We start from the raw sequence: 19561 nt of genomic DNA, 5'->3' as shown, positions 1-19561 counted from the left end.
CACCCACCCCCCCACCGTGTCGTCTCCACGTGCAGGATCTGCCTCTGCAGTCGCAGGAGTTGTGGCTGAAGCTGGAGCCACGCTCGGACCGCTCGCTCGTGAGCGGAGAGGTCAGCGTCTCCGTGTCCTTCATCACCAGCCGGGTACTGCCCCCCCCCCTGACCCCTCACCCCTCACCCCCCCCCTCCCCGCTGCCCATTCACTCCGGTCACTCGCTGACTCGCTTGCCCAGCCGCGGTCAGTCGCCTCCTCGTGGCTCTTCTATAGCTACAACCGCAGTCACGCTACCGCTGATTGTTGATTCCTCCGGCCGCTATGGGAAATCGGCTTCTACCAGATCCCGATCGTCTTGTCTCGCACGCACCACCCGCCCAGGCAACACGCTGTAGGCCACGACAGCACACTCACTCGCTCGCTCGCTCGCTCGCCCAATCGCTAACCCACACGCACACTCACTCGCTCGCTCGCTCGCCGAATCGCTAACCCACACGCACGCTCGCTCGCTCGCTCGCCCATTCGCTAACCCACACACACACTCGCTCGCTCGCTCGCCCAATCGCTAACCCACACGAACACTCACTCACTCGCTCGCTCGCCCAATCGCTAACCCACACGCACACTCACTCGCTCGCTCGCTCGCCCAATCGCTAACCCACACGCACACTCACTCACTCGCTCGCTCGCCCAATCGCTAACCCACACGCCCACTCACTCGCTCGCTCGCTCACCCAATCGCTAACCCACACGCACACTCACTCACTCACTCGCTCGCCCAATCGCTAACCCACACGCCCACTCACTCACTCACTCGCTCGCCCAATCGCTAACCCACACGCCCACTCACTCACTCACTCGCTCGCCCAATCGCTAACCCACACGCCCACTCACTCACTCGCTCGCTCGCCCAATCGCTAACCCACACGCCCACTCACTCACTCGCTCGCTCGCCCAATCGCTAACCCACACGCACACTCACTCGCTCGCTCGCTCGCCCAATCGCTAACCCACACGCACACTCACTCACTCACTCGCTCTCCCAATCGCTAACCCACACGCACACTCACTCACTCGCTCGCCCAATCGCTAACCCACACGCACACTCACTCACTCGCTCACCCAATCGCTAACCCACACGCACACTCACTCACTCACTCGCTCGCCCAATCGCTAACCCACACGCACACTCACTCACTCACTCGCTCGCCCAATCGCTAACCCACACGCACACTCACTCACTCGCTCACCCAATCGCTAACCCACACGCACACTCACTCACTCACTCGCTCGCCCAATCGCTAACCCACACGCACACTCACTCACTCACTCGCTCGCCCAATCGCTAACCCACACGCACACTCACTCGCTCGCTCTCTCACCTAATCGCTAACCCACACGCACACTCACTTACTAAACTCACCTACTCACCTACTCACCCCCTCACTCACCCACCCACTCACTCACCCACACACTCCCGCACCCACCCACTGAGCCAGCCACCCACCCACACTCACTCACTCACTCGCTCACCCACCCACACTCACTCACTCACTCGCTCACCCAATCGCTAACCCACACGCCCACTCACTCACTAAACTCACCCACCCACCTACTCAGCCACTCACTCACCCACACACTCTCGCACCCACGCACCCATTAACCCTCTCACTCACCCACTCACTCACCCACACACTCTCGCACACATTCACTGACCCAGCCACTTACCCACCCACTTACTCACCCATTCACTCACTCACCCACCCACACTCACCCACCCACCCACCCTCACTCACTCACCCACCCACCTACTCACCCACTCACTACACACTCTCGCACCCACCCACCCACCCATCCACTCACCCACCCACCCACTCACCCACTCACCCACCCACTCACCCACTCACCCACCCATCCACCCACCCACTCACCCACTCACCCACCCACACACTCACCCACCCACCCACTCACCCACCCACCCACTCACCCACCCACGCACTCACCCACTCACGCACCCACCCACCCACTCACCCACTCACCCACCCACCCACTCACCCACTCACTCACCCACGCACCCACTCACCTACCCTCACCTACCCACTCTCGCACCCACCCACTGACCCACCCACCTACCCACTCACCCACCCACTTACTCACCCATCCACCCACTCACCCACCCACACACTCACCCACCCACTCACTCACTCACCAACCCACTCACCCACCCATCCACTCACCCACCCACTCACCCACTCACTCACTCACCCACCCATCCATCCACTCACCCACCCACCCACCCACCCACTCACCCACCCACCCACTCACCCACTCACCCACCCACACACTCACCCACCCACCCACTCACCCACCCACGCACTCACCCACTCACGCACCCACCCACCCACTCACCCACTCACCCACCCACCCACTCACCCACTCACTCACTCACCCACGCACCCACTCACCTACCCTCACCCACTCACCCACCCACTCTCGCACCCACCCACTGACCCACCCACCTACCCACTCACCCACCCACTTACTCACCCATCCACCCACTCACCCACCCACACACTCACCCACCCACTCACTCACTCACTCACCCACCTACTCACCCACCCACCCACTCACCCACTCACCCACCCACTCACCCACTCACCCACCCATCCACTCACCCACCCACCCACCCACTCACCCACTCACCCACCCACCCACTCACCCACTCACCCACTCACCCACCCACACACTCACCCACTCACCCACCCACCCACTCACCCACCCACGCACTCACCCACTCACGCACCCACCCACCCACTCACCCACTCACCCACCCACCCACTCACCCACTCACTCACCCACGCACCCACTCACCTACCCTCACCCACTCACCCACCCACTCTCGCACCCACCCACTGACCCACCCACCTACCCACTCACCCACCCACTTACTCACCCATCCACCCACTCACCCACCCACCCACACACTCACCCACCCACTCACTCACTCACCCACGCACCCACTCACCCACTCACCCACCCACCCACTCACCCACCCACTTACTCACCCATCCACTCACTCACCCACCCACTGACCCACCCACCCACTTACTCACCCATCCACTCAATCACCCACGCACTTACCCACCAATTCAATCACCCACGTACCCACTCACCCACACTGTGTTTAACCACCACCGCACTGCAGGTCACTCGCACACAAATCGCTTCTTGGTCACCAGTTCTGATTAAATTCTTTCAAGAGATTTTCTGATACCCCCCCCCCCCCGCCTTCACTCGCGCACCCCCCACGGAATATTGTTGTTGTAGTTGTTTTTGCGAAGTTTTACTGACTTCGGCTCCAGGTTCTTCGATCTGTGGTGTAATTGTTCCGTAGCTGCCAGGTCCTGCCGAGAGATATGGCGTGGTGGATGTTGGTGGTGTACGTACGTTGAACTTCTTTCACACCGTACGTAGCCAAACGAGGTGGGGGGGGGGGGTGAAGGACAACAAACTATGTGTCTCTGTGTGAGGCTATAGGTCTCTGTCTGAGTCTATGGGTCTCTGTGTGAGTCTATGGGTCTCTGTGTGAGTCTATGGGTCTCTGTGTGAGTCTATGGGTCTCTGTGTGAGTCTATGGGTCTCTGTCTGAGTCTATGGGTCTCTGTGTGAGTCTATTGGTCTCTGTGTGAGTCTGTGGGTCTCTGTCTGAGTCTATGGGTCTCTGTGTGAGTCTATTGGTCTCTGTGTGAGTCTATTGGTCTCTGTGTGAGTCTATGGGTCTCTGTGTGAGTCTATGGGTTTCTGTGTGAGACTATTGGTCTCTGTGTGAGTCTGTGGGTCTCTGTGTGAGTCTATTGGTCTCTGTGTGAGTCTATGGGTCTCTGTGTGAGTCTATGGGTCTCTGTGTGAGTCTACGTGTCTCTGTGTGAGTCTATGGGTCTCTGTAGTGAGTTTATGGGTCTCTGTGTGAGTCTACGGGTCTCTGTGTGAGTCTATGGGTCTCTGTGTGAGTCTATGGGTCTCTGTGTGAGTCTATGGGTCTCTGTAGTGAGTCTATGGGTCTCTGTGTGAGTCTATGGGTCTCTGTGTGAGGCTATGGGTCTCTGTGTGAGTCTATGGGTCTCTGTGTGAGTCTAGGGGTCTCTGTGTGAGTCTATGGGTCTCTGTAGTGAGTCTATGGGTCTCTGTGTGAGTCTACGGGTCTCTGTGTGAGTCTATGTGTCTCTGTAGTAAGTCTATGGGTCTCTTTGTGAGTCTATGGGTCTCTGTGTGAGTCTATGGGTCTCTGTGTGAGTCTACGGGTCTCTGTGTGAGTCTATGTGTCTCTGTAGTGAGTCTATGGGTTTCTGTGTGAGTCTATGGGTCTTTGTGTGAGTCTATGGGTCTCTTTGTGAGTCGATGGGTCTCTGTGTGAGTCTATGGGTCTCTGTGTGAGTCTGTGGGTCTCTGTGTGAGTCTATGGGTCTCTGTGTGAGTCTATGGGTCTCTGTGTGAGTCTATGGGTCTGTGTGAGTCTACGGGTCTCTGTGTGAGTCTACGGGACTCTGTGTGAGTGCTTGGTTCTCTGTGTGAGTCAATGTACATGTCTGTTGAACTTCTTTCACACCGTACGGAGCAAACTGCGCTAATCCTAAGTGTGGGGGAAAAACAAGCTGACGACAATCTAGCTGATGATTTAAAAGTTGCATAGCTCCGGTGGCTTCCTAATATCGGACGGAAAGAACGTTCCAGACGGCCACGAAAACGCCGCGTGATGATGATGCGGTGACGACCGCCTTTGTGCAACGGCTGAGCCAAAAAGCCGCTGCTGCTGCTGCTGCTGCCACTGCGAGGATGACCGGGAGAGATCGCGTGATGGTCGTTAATCGCTCCTTCGACGAGATCTCGGCAAAAAGGTCAAACATTTTGCGGTCAAATTTCGATTTAAAGCTTTCGTGACTGCAGGGATTCATCTTCTTGGTTCTTTCGGTGAAGTCACGTAGAAGGGAAGTAAAAAATAATAAAAATAAAACATAATAAAATAATTTTAAAGCTTTCGTGACTGCAGGGATTCATCTTCTTGGTTCTTTCGGTGAAGTCACGTTGAATGGAAATAATAAAAATAAAACATAATAAAATAATTTTAAAGCTTTCGTGACTGCAGGGATTCATCTTCTTGGTTCTTTCGGTGAAGTCACGTAGAATGGAAATAATAAAATAATAAAAATAAAACATAATAAAATAATTCTCACGACGTTTCGGCCACAACGCAAGCAGCCGTCCTCAGGTGGAGAGCAGGTCTGTCGAGTAGACAGCGTCTGAATGACATTTAGACTCAGCTTTCGTGACTGCAGGGATTCATCTTCTTTGTTCTTTCGGTAAAATCACGTAGAATGGAAATAATAAAATAATAATCTGAATGTCATTCAGACTCTGTCTACTCGACAGTCCTCTTCTCCACCTGAGGACGGCTGCTTGCGTTGTGGCCGAAACGTCGTGAGAATTATTTTTTATTATGTTTTATTTTTATTATTTTATTACTTCCCTTTTACGTGACTTTACCGAAAGAACCAAGAAGATGAATTTTGCGGTTCATTCGCGGTGAGCACGTGACCTCAACAGCCGGTCATCAGGCATCCGCTGACGTCACCCGGGGGGGGATCTGTGTTTGGCTGTTATTTGGTTTAAATTGCCTCTTAATCGTTGGCAAATTGGTTCTTCGTTCGCTGTCCGCGTTTGCCCTCGGAGGCGAAGCACAAGTCCCATTAGCACTTGACCGTCGGGGCTAAGTGAAATGTTCTCCCGGCTGTTTAAGGGGTGTGTGTGTATATATGTATATACAGATAAGAGTGCTGTTTGACGCTGCCCGCTTGATGCCCTGGGCCTTTTGGGGATGTGAACGAGGAGGAGATATCCGTGTTCGACTGGCCTCAGCGTTCTTGTTGTTGGAACATTGGGGTTCAGCAGCAGCAATGGGCACCTCGGTGGCTAGGAGATGTTAACTACCCCGCCTGGAGTACAGGAGGTCGTGGGTTCGATCCTGACACCTGCTGCTGTATATTTGGAGTTTGCGTGTCTCTCTCTCATCATCATCATCACGGTGGCTAGGAGATGTTAACTACCTCGCCTGGTATGCAGGAGGTCGTGTAGTGTATAGTGTAGCGTATAGTGTAGTGTCTAGTGCTGTAGTGTACAGTGTATAGTGTAGTGTATAGTAGTGTAGTGTATAGTGTAGTATATAGTAGTGTAGTGTATAGTAGTGTAGTGAATAGTGTAGTATATAGTAGTGTAGTGTATAGTAGCGTAGTGTATAGTGTAGTGTATAGTGTAGTGTATAGTGTATAGTAGTGTCGTGTATAGTGTGATGTATAGTGTGATGTGTAGTGTAGTGTATAGTAGTGTAGTGTATAGTGTAGTGTTTAGCAGTGTAGTGTATAGTGTAGTGTAACATAGCGTAGTGTACAGCAGTGTAGTGTATAGTGTAGTGTATAGTGTAATGTATAGTACTGTAGTGTTTAGCAGTGTAGTGTATAGTGTAGTGTGTAGTGTATAGTGTAGTGTATAGTAGTGTAGTGTATAGTGTAGTAGTGTATAGTGTAGTGTACAGCAGTGTAGTGTATAGTGTAGTGTTTAGTAGTGTAGTGTATAGTGTAGTGTATAGTAGTGTAGTGTATAGTGTAGTGTATAGTGTAGTGTATAGTAGTGTAGTGTGTAGTGTAGTGTATAGTAGTGTAGTGTGTAGTGTAGTGTATAGTGTAGTGTATAGTGTAGTGTATAGTAGTGTAGTGTATAGTGTAGTGTATAGTAGTGTAGTGTATAGTGTAGTGTATAGTGTAGTGTATAGTGTAGTGTATAGTGTAGTGTATAGTGTATAGTGTAATGTATAGTGTAGTGTATAGTACTGTAGTGTTTAGCAGTGTAGTGTATAGTGTAGTGTATAGTACTGTAGTGTTTAGCAGTGTAGTGTATAGTGTAATGTATAGTACTGTAGTGTTTAGTAGTGTAGTGTATAGTGTAGTATATAGTAGTGTAGTGTATAGTGTACAGCAGTGTAGTGTATAGTGTAGTGTACAGCAGTGTAGTGTATAGTGTAGTGTACATGCTATAAACCACCGATCCCTTCTCTCCCGCCCGCCCCCCTCCGTCTGCGTCGCCGGCGCAGCGAGACACGCAGCTGTCCGCCCACGGGGTGTCCAAGGTGGACGTGTTCGAGAAACTTCTCGGCATCTTTGCCGAGTACGAGCACAGGACGGTGGTGAGTGTGACAGCGTGTATAGCTGACGCTCACACTGGCCGTGACCCCCACCCCTCCCCTGCCCCCCCCCTGCCCCCCACCGACTGCCCTGCCTGCCCCCCCCCCCTCTGATGTTGTCGCGACTTTCAGATGTTCGGGCTCTGTGCTCGCCTCGTGCTGCACACCGGATGGTGGATGGATGTCGAGGGCTAGGTGGAGTTCACGTGGTCTGTGTGGGTGCTGTGTGTGTGATGTGTGTGTGTGTGCTGTGGTGTGTGCTGTGCGTGTGCTGTGTGTGCTGTGGTGTGTACCGTGTGTGTGTGGTGTTTGTGTGTTTGTGTGCCGTGTTTGATGTGTGCTGTGTGTGTGCTGTGTGTGTGCTGTGTGTGCTGTGGTGTGTACCGTGTGTGTGTGGTGTTTGTGTGTTTGTGTGCCGTGTTTGATGTGTGCTGTGTGTGTGCTGTGTGTGTGCTGTGTGTGCTGTGGTGTGTACCGTGTGTGTGTGGTGTTTGTGTGTTTGTGTGCCGTGTTTGATGTATGCTCTGTGTGTGCTGTGTGTGTGCTGTGTGTGTGCTGTCTGTGTGCGCTGTGTGTGTGATGTGTGTGTGATGTGCGTGCTGTGCGTGTGTGATGTGTGTGTGTGTCGTGTTTGTAGTGTGCGTGTGTGTGCCGTGTTTGATGTGTGTGATGTGCGTGCTGTGGTGTGTGCTGGGTGTGTGTGTGCCGTGTTTGTGGTGTGTGTGTGCGCCGTGTTTGATGTATGCTGTGTGTGTGTGCTGTGGTGTATGCTGTGTGTGTGCTGTGCGCGTGATGTGTGCTATGTGTGTACCGTGTGTGTGGGATGTGTGTGTGTGCCGTGTTTGATGTATGCTGTGTGTGCTGTGTTGTGTGTGTGCTGTGTGTGTGCTGTGTGTATGATGTGTGCTGTGTGTGTGTGCTGTGTGTGTGTGTGTGTGCTGTGTGTGTGTGTGCTGTGTGTTTGTGTGCTGTGTGTGTGCTGTATATGATGTGTGCTGTGTGTGCGTGTGCTCTGCAGGCTGGGGGTTGGCTGTCGGGGCTGTCCACAGACGCGATGCGGCTCCTATCGCTCTACACCTCTCAGAGCGACGTTTCTCCCTTCCAGCAGAGCATCACGTGAGCTCACAAAGACAAAGATCCCCCGTGTAGCCTTTACCAAGCTGTTGGGGCAAGTGCTGTTAACGAGTAGCAGCACCACCGATGAAGGCCGGCACGGCGCACGAGGGGGCCTGGGTGGTCAGCACCACGTCCCGGCCGCCTTTGTCTCCCCAGCGATGATGTTTAGGGGCACGACGGTGGCTAGGAGATGTTAACTGCCTCGCCTGGTATACAGGAAGTCGTGGGTTCGAGCATAACCCTGACGCCTGCTGCTGTATAATTGGAGTTTGCGTGTCTCTCTCTCATCATCATCATGGTGGCTAGGAGATGTTAACTACCTCGCCTGGTATACAGGAGGTCGTGGGTTCGATCCTGACCCTGACGCCTGCTGCTGTATATTTGGAGTTTGCGTCTCTCTCTCATCATCTTCACGGTGGATAGGAGATGTTAACTGCCTCGCCTGGTCTACAGGAAGTCGTGGGTTCGAGCCTAATCCTGACGCCTGCTGCTGTATATCTGGAGTTTGCGTGTCTCTCTCTCTCATCATCATCACGGTGTCTAGGAGATGTTAACTACCTCGCCTGGTACACAGGAGGTCGTGGGTTCGATCCTGACCCTGACGCCTGCTGCTGTATATTTGGAGTTTGCGTCTCTCTCTCATCATCTTCACGGTGGATAGGAGATGTTAACTGCCTCGCCTGGTCTACAGGAAGTCGTGGGTTCGAGCCTAATCCTGACGCCTGCTGTTGTATAATTGGAGTTTGCGTGTCTATCTCTCTCATCATCATCACGGTGGCTAGGAGATGTTAACTACCTCGCCTGGTATACAGGAAGTCGTGGGTTCGAGCCTAATCCTGACGCCTGCTGTTGTATAATTGGAGTTTGCGTGTCCTCCGGTTTTCCCCTCCACATTTAGAATCAACGTCACGCGTTTAGACTTATTTGGCTCCAGCTATGAATGTCCACGTGGAGATGATGATGATGATCATTTGTGATGGCCAGGTCGCTTCTGATAAAGAGCTACAACATAGCTCAGTGGGGCTTAGATGGTAAAATAAAAATAGTTTAGTTAGTTTTTGAGTGAGTGGGTGGGTGGGTGAGTGGGTGGGTGGGTGGGTGAATAGGTGAGTGGGTGGGTGAGTGGGTGGGCGGTTGAGTGGGTGAGTGAGTGAGTGAGTGGGCGAGTGGATGGGTGGGTGGGTGGGTGGATGAGTGGGTGAGTGGGTGAGTGGGTGGACGGGTGAGTGGGTGGGTGAGTGGGTGAGTGGGTGGGTGAGTGGGTGGGTGAGTGAGTGAGTCGGTGGGTGAGTGGGTGGGTGGGTGGGTGAGTGGGTGAGTGGGTGAGTGGGTGGGTGAGTGGGTGGGTGAGTGGGTGGGTGGGTGTGTGTGAGTAAGTGGGTGGGTGAGTGGGTGGGTGAGTGAGTGAGTCGGTGGGTGAGTCGGTTGGTGGGTGGGTGAGTGGGTGGCTGATTGAGTGAGTGGGTGGGTGGGTGAGTGAGTGAGTGGGTGAGTGGGTGGGTGAGTGGGTGGCTGATTGAGTGAGTGGGTGGGTGGGTGGGTGAGTGAGTGAGTGGGTGAGTGAGTGAGTGGGTGGGTGAGTGGGTGCGTGAGTGGGTGGCTGGTTGAGTGAGTGGGTGGGTGGCCGTCCCGTCTTAATTTGTGAGCGCCACGTTGGCTAGCAAATGTTGACTACCTCGCCTGGTGTACAGGAGGCCTTGGGATCTCTCCGCGGGGTGATGGGGGCACAGGTGAGTGATGTGTCTTGCGATGTCACCGCCAGCGTGTGGCTGAAGTACGCAAGGATGCACGGCTGCGGGAGACGCGTGGAGTTCCGCATCCTGGAAGCCGCTCTGCTCGACATGGAGAAGGACTGGGACGCACAGAAAGCCTACGAGCGTGTGAGTGGGTGGGTGGGTGAGCGGGAGGGTGGGTGGGTGGGTGAGTGGGTGGGTAGAGGAGTTGGTGGGTGGGTGGGTGAGTGGGTGGATGGGTGAACGGGTGGGTGAGCGGGTGGGTAGGGGAGTTGGTGGGTGGGTGGGTGGGTGAGTGGGTGGGTAGAGGAGTTGGTGGGTGGGTGAGTGGGTGGGTGGGTGAGCGGGTGGGTAGGGGAGTTGGTGAGTGGGTGAGTGAGTTTGTGGGTCACTGAGTGGGTGGGTGGGTGAGTGGGTGGTTGAGTGAGTGGGTGGGTAGGGGAGTTGGTGGGTGGGTGGGTGAGGGAGTGGGTGGGTGGGTGAGCGGGTGGGTGGATAGGGGAGTTGGTGGGTGGGTGGGTGGGTGAGTGGGTGGGTGGGTAGGTCAGTGGTTGGGTGGGTGAGTGGGTTGCTGGGTGAGTGAGTGAGTGGGTGGGTGGGTGAGTGGGTGAGTGAGTTTGTGGGTCACTGAGTGGGTGGGTGGGTGAGTGGGTGGTTGAGTGAGTGGGTGGGTAGAGGAGTTGGTGGGTGGGTGGGTGAGTGGCTGGGTGGGTGGGTAGGTTAGTGGTTGGGTGGGTGAGTGAGTGGGTGGGTGAGTGAGTGAGTGGGAGGGTGGGCAGGCGAGTGATTGAGCGGGTTGGTTGGTGGGTGGGTGGGTTGGTGGGTGAGTGAGTGAGTGAGTGGGTGAGTGGGTGGGTGGGTGGGTGAGTGGGTGGGTTAGTGGGTTTGTGGGTCACTGAGTGGGTGGGTGAGTGGGTGGGTGAGTGGGTTTGTGGGTCACTGAGTGAGTGGGTGGTTGAGTGAGCGGGTGGGTGGCAGTCCCATCTTAATTTGTGGGCCCTACGCTGGCTAGGAGATGTTAACTACCTCTCCTGGTGTACAGGAGGCCGTGGGTTCGATCCCGACCCTGACGCCTGTACATTTGGAGCTTGAATGTTCTCCCCGTGTTCACGTGGATTTTTCTCCTGGTCCTCCGAATTTATCTCCACATTTAGCAACGTGTGTTCAGAGTATTTTTCAGCGATGAATTTCCACACTGTAAGCCACTTCGTTGGGCCGTCATTTTCGACGGGGCGGGTTCGCTTCTGAAAAAGAACAACAACAAAAAAAGCAAAATAAACAAGCACAAATATTTTTAGTTTTTCGATTTAAAGCTTTCGTGACTGCAGGGATTCATCTTCTTGGTTCTTTCGGTAAAGTCACGTAGAAGGGAAGTAATAAAATAATAAAAATAAAACATAATAAAATTATTCTCACGACGTTTCGGCCACAACGCAAGCAGCCGTCCTCAGGTATTTCATTCTTCACCTGAGGACGGCTGCTTGCGTTGTGGCCGAAACGTCGTGAGAATGATTGTATTATGTTTCATTTTTATTATTTTATTACTTCCCTTCTACGTGACTTTACCGAAAGAACCTAGCAGATTTTTTCTTTTTGTTTTTAAATCGTTAAATTCGATACTTACAGGAACAGCTCGGTTAGCCAAACAGATACATTCCACCACATCCCTCCCTAACCACTGCACCGCCGCTCGGCTCGTGCCAGGCTAGGTGCACCACGAGGCTCGCGTGAATCGTCGAGGAGACAGAGACGGAGACACGTGGAACTCGCGTGTGCACGCCAGCGCGGGCATCTTACTGACCCCGTGACCCCCTCCACTGGGCATTGTCTGCACAAAGAGCTTCATGGCTCATCGGATTCCTCCTTGCGGACTCGAATGAATGCTTCTGATGGCGTGCGCAGACAGTCATCTCTCTCTTACCCCCTCCACTCCACCACCGCTCCCCACTCCCCATCCACACCGCACCCCCCCCACCCCCCCCCCCACTAATCGCAAGCCACCACGGTGGCCGAGACAGGAAGTGGTGCAGGAAATTCCACGGGGTGGTGGGTGGGGGTGGTGGGTGGGGGTGGGTGGTGGGGGTGGGTGGGGGTGGGTGGGGGTGGTGGGTGGGGGTGGGTGGTGGTGGTGGGTGGGGGTGGGTGGGGGTGGTGGGTGGTGGTGGTGGGTGGGGGTGGGTGGGGGTGGTGGTGGTGGGTGGGGGAGGTTGGTGGTGGGTGGGGGAGGGTGGTGGTGGTGGTGGGTGGTGGTGGGTGGTGGTGGGTGGTGGTGGGTGGGGGTGGGTGGGGGTGGGTGGTGGCGGTAGTGGTGGGTGGGGGGGGTGGGGGGTGGTGGATGGTGGGTGGTGGTGTGTGGTGGTGGGTGGTGGGTGGTGGTGGGGGGTGGTGGGTGGTGGTGGGGGGTGGTGGTGGGTGGTGGTGGGGGGTGGTGGGTGGTGGTGGGGGGTGGTGGTGGGTGGTGGTGGGTGGGGGTGGTGGGTGGTGGGTGGTGGTGGTGGGTGGGGGTGGGGGTGGTGGTGGTGGGTGGGGGTGGGTGGTAGTGGTGGGTGGCGGTGGTGGTGGGTGGTGGTGGGTGGTGGTGGGTAGTGGTGGTGGGTGATGGATAGTGGTGGTGGTGGGTGGTGGTGGTGGGTCGTGGTAGTGGGTGGTGGTGGGTAGTGGTGGTGGTGGGGAGTGGTGGGGAGTGGTGGTGGGTGGTGAGTATTGGTGGGTGGCAGTGGTGGGTGGCAGTGGTGGGTGGGTGGTGGTGGTAGGTGGTGGTGGGTGGCGGTGGTGGGTGGTGGTTGGTGGTGGTGGGTAGTGGTGGTGGGTGTTGGATAGTGGTGGTGGTGAGTAGTGGTGGTAGTGGCAGTAGTGGTGGGTCGTGGTGGTGGGTGGTGGGTAGTAGTGGTGTGTGGTGAGTATTGGTGGGTGGCAGTGGTGAGTGGGTGGTGGTAGTGGTGGGTAGTGGTGGGTAGTGGTGGTGGTGGATAGTGGTGGTGTGTGGTGAGTATTGGTGGGTGGTAGTGGTGAGTATTGGTGGGTGGCAGTGGTGGGTGGGTGGTGGTAGTGGTGGGTGGTGGGTGGTGGGGGTGGGTGGGGGGGGGTACAGTAGCGATCACGAAGCTCTCCATCACCACCACGGTTCCCTCTCACCGTGGCCATTACAGGATCGCCAACGGCACTTGCCCCGACAGCACCCCGTGGGCTACCTGGGGGGGCTGAATCTTTGTCTTGTGTAGGGGGGTTGCCCACCTTCACGCAGGCAGTCCCAGGGGTCACGGGGAGCTGGGGGGGGGGGTAGGTGGAGTTTGTTGTCCGCTGAGTGCCAGGAGGTGACTTGGGACCGAGATCTCCCGGCCCGCTGCTGTGCCGAGCTGTGTCGGGATGGCGTTGATTTAACTCTCCTATACTGTGCGCTCGTGTTCTTGTTTGTTGTTGTTGTTGTTGTTTTTGTTGTTGTTGTCAACTTCTGATGACCCCGTGACCTCTACTGGACGTTTGTGAGAAAGAGCTTTGAGAGCTCAACGGATTTGTCCAGGATGAGTAAAGATTCTGATGTTAGACTTTACGGTGGAAAAGGTGGAAATAATATCACTCAACCCACTCACTCACGCACTCACTCTCTCACCTACTCACCCACTCACTCACTCACCCACTCACTCACTCATCCACTCACTCACCCACCCACCCACCCATTCATGCACTGACCCACTCACTTACTCACCCAATCACTCACTCACTCATCCACTCACTCACCCACCCACCCACCCATTCATGCACTGACCCACTCACTTACTCACCCACCCACTCACTCACCCACTCACTCATCCACTCACTCACTCACCCACCCATTCACGCACTGACCTACTCACCCACTCGCCCACCCACCCACCCACTCACTCACCCACCCACTCACTCACCCACCCACTCACTCATTCACCCACCCACTCACCCACCCACCCACTCACTCACCCACCCACCCACCCACTCACTCACTCACCCACCCACTCACCCACTCACTCACTCACTCATCCACTCACTCATCCACTCACTCACCCACCCACCCACTCACTCATCCACTCGCCCACCCACTCACTCACCCACTCACTCACTCACCCACTCACCCACCCACCCACCCACCCACTCACTCACCCACTCACTCACTCACTCACCCACTTACTCACCCACCCATTCACGTACTGACCTACTCACTCACCCACTCACTCACTTACTCATCCACTCACTCACTCACTTACTCACCCACTCACTCACTCACCCACCCACTTCCCCACTCACTCACCAACTCACTCACTTGCCCACCCACTCACTCACTCACCCACTCACTCACCCACTCACCCACTCACTCACGTTCTACTTAATTAAATAGACTTTTTAATAAATGTTTTCTCCTACAACATCAGAGTGCAGCGCCACATTAAATACGCACTACAATGACAATAGTTTAAAGCGATTTGAAGCATGTTTCATATTTTTCTTTGAGGGGGGGGGGGCAGAGCTTTGTGACGTCATATTTGGCGAGGGGGGGGGTCAAAAATCGTCCAAAATTTCCGTGACGTCATTTATGGACGGCCCCTTAAGCCGGACCTCCGACCCGGCCGTTCACGAACCCGTTGTTCATTGACGGTGTTGTTGGGATGCCATCTGCAGGCCGTCGAGTTGCTCGACAGCGTTCAACACTTTGTGGGGCAGAGCCTGCGGATGCTGGAAGATCTCCACTCCAGTTTCCCTGCCGAAAACCCCTCGTCCATTGATCGGCTCACTTACCTGCTCAGGTAAGATTTCACCTTGCTGATAATGCCCCCTACCCCCCACCCCCACTCCACCGGCTTTTGCCACAGTGGACTGATCCACACCCACAGTGATGTGTAGGACTCATCCACTATCGCAACGGCGAGAAGGGGGAGGTTTCTAAACAGGCAGGATATTTGTTTTGATACAGGTAGGAACGAAGTGAACCAGCCTACAATAGATTATATCGTCCGTGCGTCCGTCCGATGTCCGATTAGGTGTAGCAGCATCGCCCCCTACTGCAAACACTTGGCAGGACCCTACAAAAACCTTTAGACTCAGTGACGCTTTCCTGGCTAAACAAGTGTAGCATTCCCTTATAATTCCCTGAGATAGCTTTTAATTAAAACATTTAAATTAAAAATTAACTCCCAGCGGCCTAAAGCCTACAGCTAGGCCTAAAGCCTAGAACTAGGCCTCAAACTCTCCCTTCGTATCGTACCCTCGCCATTTCATTTTATTATAGCCATTCATGTGTTCGTTCCTACCAGCCCACCCCGCAGGGACCTGTTTTAAAGCTTTCGTGACTGCAGGGATTCATATGCTTGGTTCTTTCGATGAAGTCACGTAGAAGGGAAATAATAAAATAATATAAATAAATATATTTTGTTGTTTTATATTTCTATTATTTTGTTATCTCCCTTCTACGTGACTTTACCGAAAGAACCAAGAATAAGAATATTTGTTGTTAAGTTAGTAACAGTCTATGGGTCCAGTGTGAGTCTATGGGTCCAGTGTGAGTCTATGGGTCCAGTGTGAGTCTATGGGTCCAGTGTGAGTCTATGGGTCCAGTGTGAGTCTATGGGTCCAGTGTGAGTCTATGGGTCCAGTGTGAGTCTATGGGTCCAGTGTGAGTCTATGGGTCCAGTGTGAGTCTATGGGTCCAGTGTGAGTCTATGGGTACAGTGTTAGTCTATGGGTCCAGTGTGAGTCTATGGGTACAGTGTTAGTCTATGGGTACAGTGTTAGTCTATGGGTCCGGAGTGAGTCTATGGGTCTGTGTGAGTCTATGGGTCCAGTGTGAGTCTATGGGTCCAGTGTGAGTCTATGGGTCCAGTGTGAGTCTATGGGTACAGTGTTAGTCTATGGGTACAGTGTTAGTCTATGGGTCCGGAGTGAGTCTATGGGTCTGTGTGAGTCTATGGGTCCAGTGTGAGTCTATGGGTCTGGAGTGAGTCTATGGGTCTAGAGTTCATCTATGGGTCCAGTGTGAGTCTATGGGTCTGGAGTGAGTCTATGGGTCTAGAGTTCATCTATGGGTCCAGTGTGAGTTTATGGGTCTAGAGTGAGTCTATGGGTCTAGAGTGAGTCTATGGGTCTGGAGTGAGTCTATGGGTCTGGAGTGAGTCTATGGGTCTAGAGTTCATCTATGGGTCCAGTGTGAGTTTATGGGTCTAGAGTGAGTTTATGGGTCTAGAGTGAGTTTATGGGTCTAGAGTGAGTTTATGGGTCTGGAGTTCATCTATGGGTCCAGTGTGAGTTTATGGGTCTAGAGTGAGTTTATGGGTCTAGAGTGAGTTTATGGGTCTAGAGTGAGTCTATGGGTCCAGTGTGAGTTTATGGGTCTAGAGTGAGTTTATGGGTCTAGAGTGAGTTTATGGGTCTAGAGTGAGTCTATGGGTCTAGAGTTCATCTATGGGTCCAGTGTGAGTTTATGGGTCTAGAGTGAGTTTATGGGTCTAGAGTGAGTTTATGGGTCTAGAGTGAGTCTATGGGTCTGGAGTGAGTCTATGGGTCCAGTGTGAGTCTATGGGTCTGGAGTGAGTCTATAGGTCTAGAGTGAGTCTATGGGTCCAGTGTGAGTCTATGGGTCTGGAGTGAGTCTATGGCTCCAGTGTGAGTCTATGGGTACAGTGTTAGTCTATGGGTACAGTGTTAGTCTATGGGTCCGGAGTGAGTCTATGGGTCTGTGTGAGTCTATGGGTCTAGAGTGAGTTTATGGGTCCAGTGTGAGTCTATAGGTCTGGAGTGAGTTTATGGGTCCGGAGTGAGTCTATAGGTCTAGAGTGAGTCTATGGGTCCACTGTGAGTCTATGGATCTGGAGTGAGTCTATGGGTTCAGTGTGAGTCTATGGGTCTGGAGTGAGTCTATGGGTCTAGAGTTCATCTATGGGTCCAGTGTGAGTTTATGGGTCTAGAGTGAGTCTATGGGTCTAGTGTGAGTCTATGGGTCCAGTGTGAGTCTATGGGTCCAGTGTGAGTCTATGGGTCCAGTGTGAGTCTATGGGTCTAGTGTGAGTCTATGGGTCCGGAGTGAGTCTATAGGTCTAGAGTGAGTCTATGGGTCTAGAGTGAGTCTATGGGTCCAGTGTGAGTCTATGGGTCTAGTGTGAGTCTATGGGTCCGGAGTGAGTCTATGGGTCCAGTGTGAGTCTATAGGTCTGGAGTGAGTCTATGGGTCCGGAGTGAGTCTATGGGTCCACTGTGAGTCTATGGATCTGGAGTGAGTCTACGGGTACAGTGTGAGTCTATGGGTCTAGTGTGAGTCTATGGGTCTAGTGTGAGTCTATGGGTCCAGAGTTAATCTATGGGTCTAGAGTTCATCTATGGGTGTGGAGTGAGTCTATGGGTCTACGGTAAACCAGTGAGGTCTCTTGATGGCATCGCTGCCGACTCCCTCCCGACAGGTGCGTCTGCTTCGTCTACAAGTCGCGCGTCTGCCAACCCCAGAACCTTCCCTGCAGCGATGCGCGTGCAGCCATCACCGCCGCGTTGAAGGTGAGATGGGGGGCGGGAGAGCGTGCACCACAACCCGGCACCACCACGTCAAGTGTTCAACTATTGTCAACTGATTTATTTTGAATTTCGATTGAAAGCTTCTTTCGTGACTGCAGGGATTCATCTTCTCGGTTTCTTTCGGTAAAGTCACGTAGAAGGGAAATGATGAAATAATAAAAATAAAACAGAATGAAATAATATTTTATTATGTTTTAAAATAATAAAATAATAAAAATACTACATAATAAAATAATTCTCACGACTTTTCGGCCACAACGCAAGCAGCCGTCTTCAGGTGAAGAACAGGTCTGTCGGAAAGACAGCGTCTGAATGAGCACCACCATGCTTGGCATCACGTCGTGAGAATTATATTTTATTATGTTTTATTTTTATTATTTTATTATTTCCCTTCTACGTGACTTTACCGAAAGAACCAAGAAGATGAATCCCTGCAGTCACGAAAGCTTTACATTCTATTTTATTATGTTTTATTTTTATTATTTTATTATTTCCCTTCTACGTGACTTTACCGAAAGAACCAAGAAGATGAATCCCTGCAGTCACGAAAGCTTTAAATTCTATTTTATTATGTTTTATTTTTATTATTTTATTACTTCCCTTCTACGTGACTTTACCGAAAGAACCAAGAAGATGAATCCCTGCAGTCACGAAAGCTTTAAATTCTATTTTATTATGTTTTATTTTTATTATTTTATTACTTCCCTTCTACGTGACTTTACCGAAAGAACCAAGAAGATGAATCCCTGCAGTCACGAAAGCTTTAAATTCTATTTTATTATGTTTTATTTTTATTATTTTATTACTTCCCTTCTACGTGACTTTACCGAAAGAACCAAGAAGATGAATCCCTGCAGTCACGAAAGCTTTAAATTCTATTTTATTATGTTTTATTTTTATTATTTTATTATTTCCCTTCTACGTGACTTTACCGAAAGAACCAAGGACATGAATCCCTGCAGTCACGAAAGCTTTAAATAGAGCTTCGTAGCTCATCAGATTTCCTCCGACGTAAAATGAAATAGTTCCCACTTCGATTCTGACGACGCGCCGCTACATTCCGTTCCAGAGAGGGATTGAAGACCGTTACCTGAACTTGAAGCAGAGCATGCAGGTAACGGTGCAGTGGCAAAGCCCACCCGTGTAGCCTACACGGGCCGCTGGGGAAAGTGCACACGACGGCTGTTGTATATGTCGGATTATGAAATTTTGATAAAAAATTTTTTTTTTTATAAAATTGTAAAAAATGCTTAAATCACATGAATTATGCTAATGTTTATAATTATATGCATACATTATGATAATCACTGATATAATCGTATTAATTCATGCGCATGCTTGCAATTATGTTAATGTGTGCGGTTATGATAATTAGGCTTAGCTTCGTTATCCAGAGTTGTATCAATCAGGATAAAACGATTAACTTTGATTAAACAGTTATTGATTTTCTTAGTGTGTTTATTATATGTTAGGTCTCCAAAACACAACACGGCGCACCACCCGTCTTTGTCTTCCCACCCCCAGCACAAGCGTTTTGAAACACACCGCGCCAGGCACTCATTTAAGGCTGAGTCGACCTAGGGATAGGACCCTAAGCCAGTTCTTATTATCGTACAGTGTGAGTCTATGGGTACAGAGTGAGTCTATGGGTCTAGAGTGAGTCTATGGGTACAGTGTTAGTCTATGGGTACAGAGTGAGTCTATGGGTCTAGAGTGAGTCTATGGGTACAGTGTTAGTCTATGGGTACGGTGTTAGTCTATGGGTACAGAGTGAGTCTATGGGTTTAGTGTGAGTCTATGGGTACAGTGTTAGTCTATGGGTCCGGTGTGAGTCTATGGGTACAGAGTGAGTCTATGGGTCTAGAGTGAGTCTATGGGTACAGTGTTAGTCTATGGGTACGGTGTTAGTCTATGGGTCCAGAGTGAGTCTATGGGTCCAGAGTGAGTCTATGGGTCCGGA

General features: G+C 52.3%; 1 protein-coding gene across 1 annotated transcript in view; it reads left to right on the top strand.

The window, feature by feature from the left end:
* Nucleotides 1-19561, top strand: part of LOC144950520 (BAI1-associated protein 3-like) — a 100275-nt gene that overhangs the window by 49425 nt on the left and 31289 nt on the right. The window contains exons 9-15 of the mRNA XM_078880658.1: nt 26-143; nt 7136-7228; nt 8244-8341; nt 10104-10221; nt 14725-14849; nt 17493-17583; nt 18671-18715. Of these exons, the coding sequence (XP_078736784.1) occupies nt 26-143; nt 7136-7228; nt 8244-8341; nt 10104-10221; nt 14725-14849; nt 17493-17583; nt 18671-18715 (688 nt within the window). The remainder of the gene's footprint in view (nt 1-25; nt 144-7135; nt 7229-8243; nt 8342-10103; nt 10222-14724; nt 14850-17492; nt 17584-18670; nt 18716-19561) is intronic.

Source organism: Lampetra fluviatilis, chromosome 58 (assembly GCF_964198595.1).
Source record: "Lampetra fluviatilis chromosome 58, kcLamFluv1.1, whole genome shotgun sequence".
Lineage (NCBI taxonomy): Eukaryota > Metazoa > Chordata > Hyperoartia > Petromyzontiformes > Petromyzontidae > Lampetra > Lampetra fluviatilis.
The sequence above is the reverse complement of the archived record's forward strand: the minus strand, read 5'-3'. Positions and strand labels throughout refer to the sequence as shown.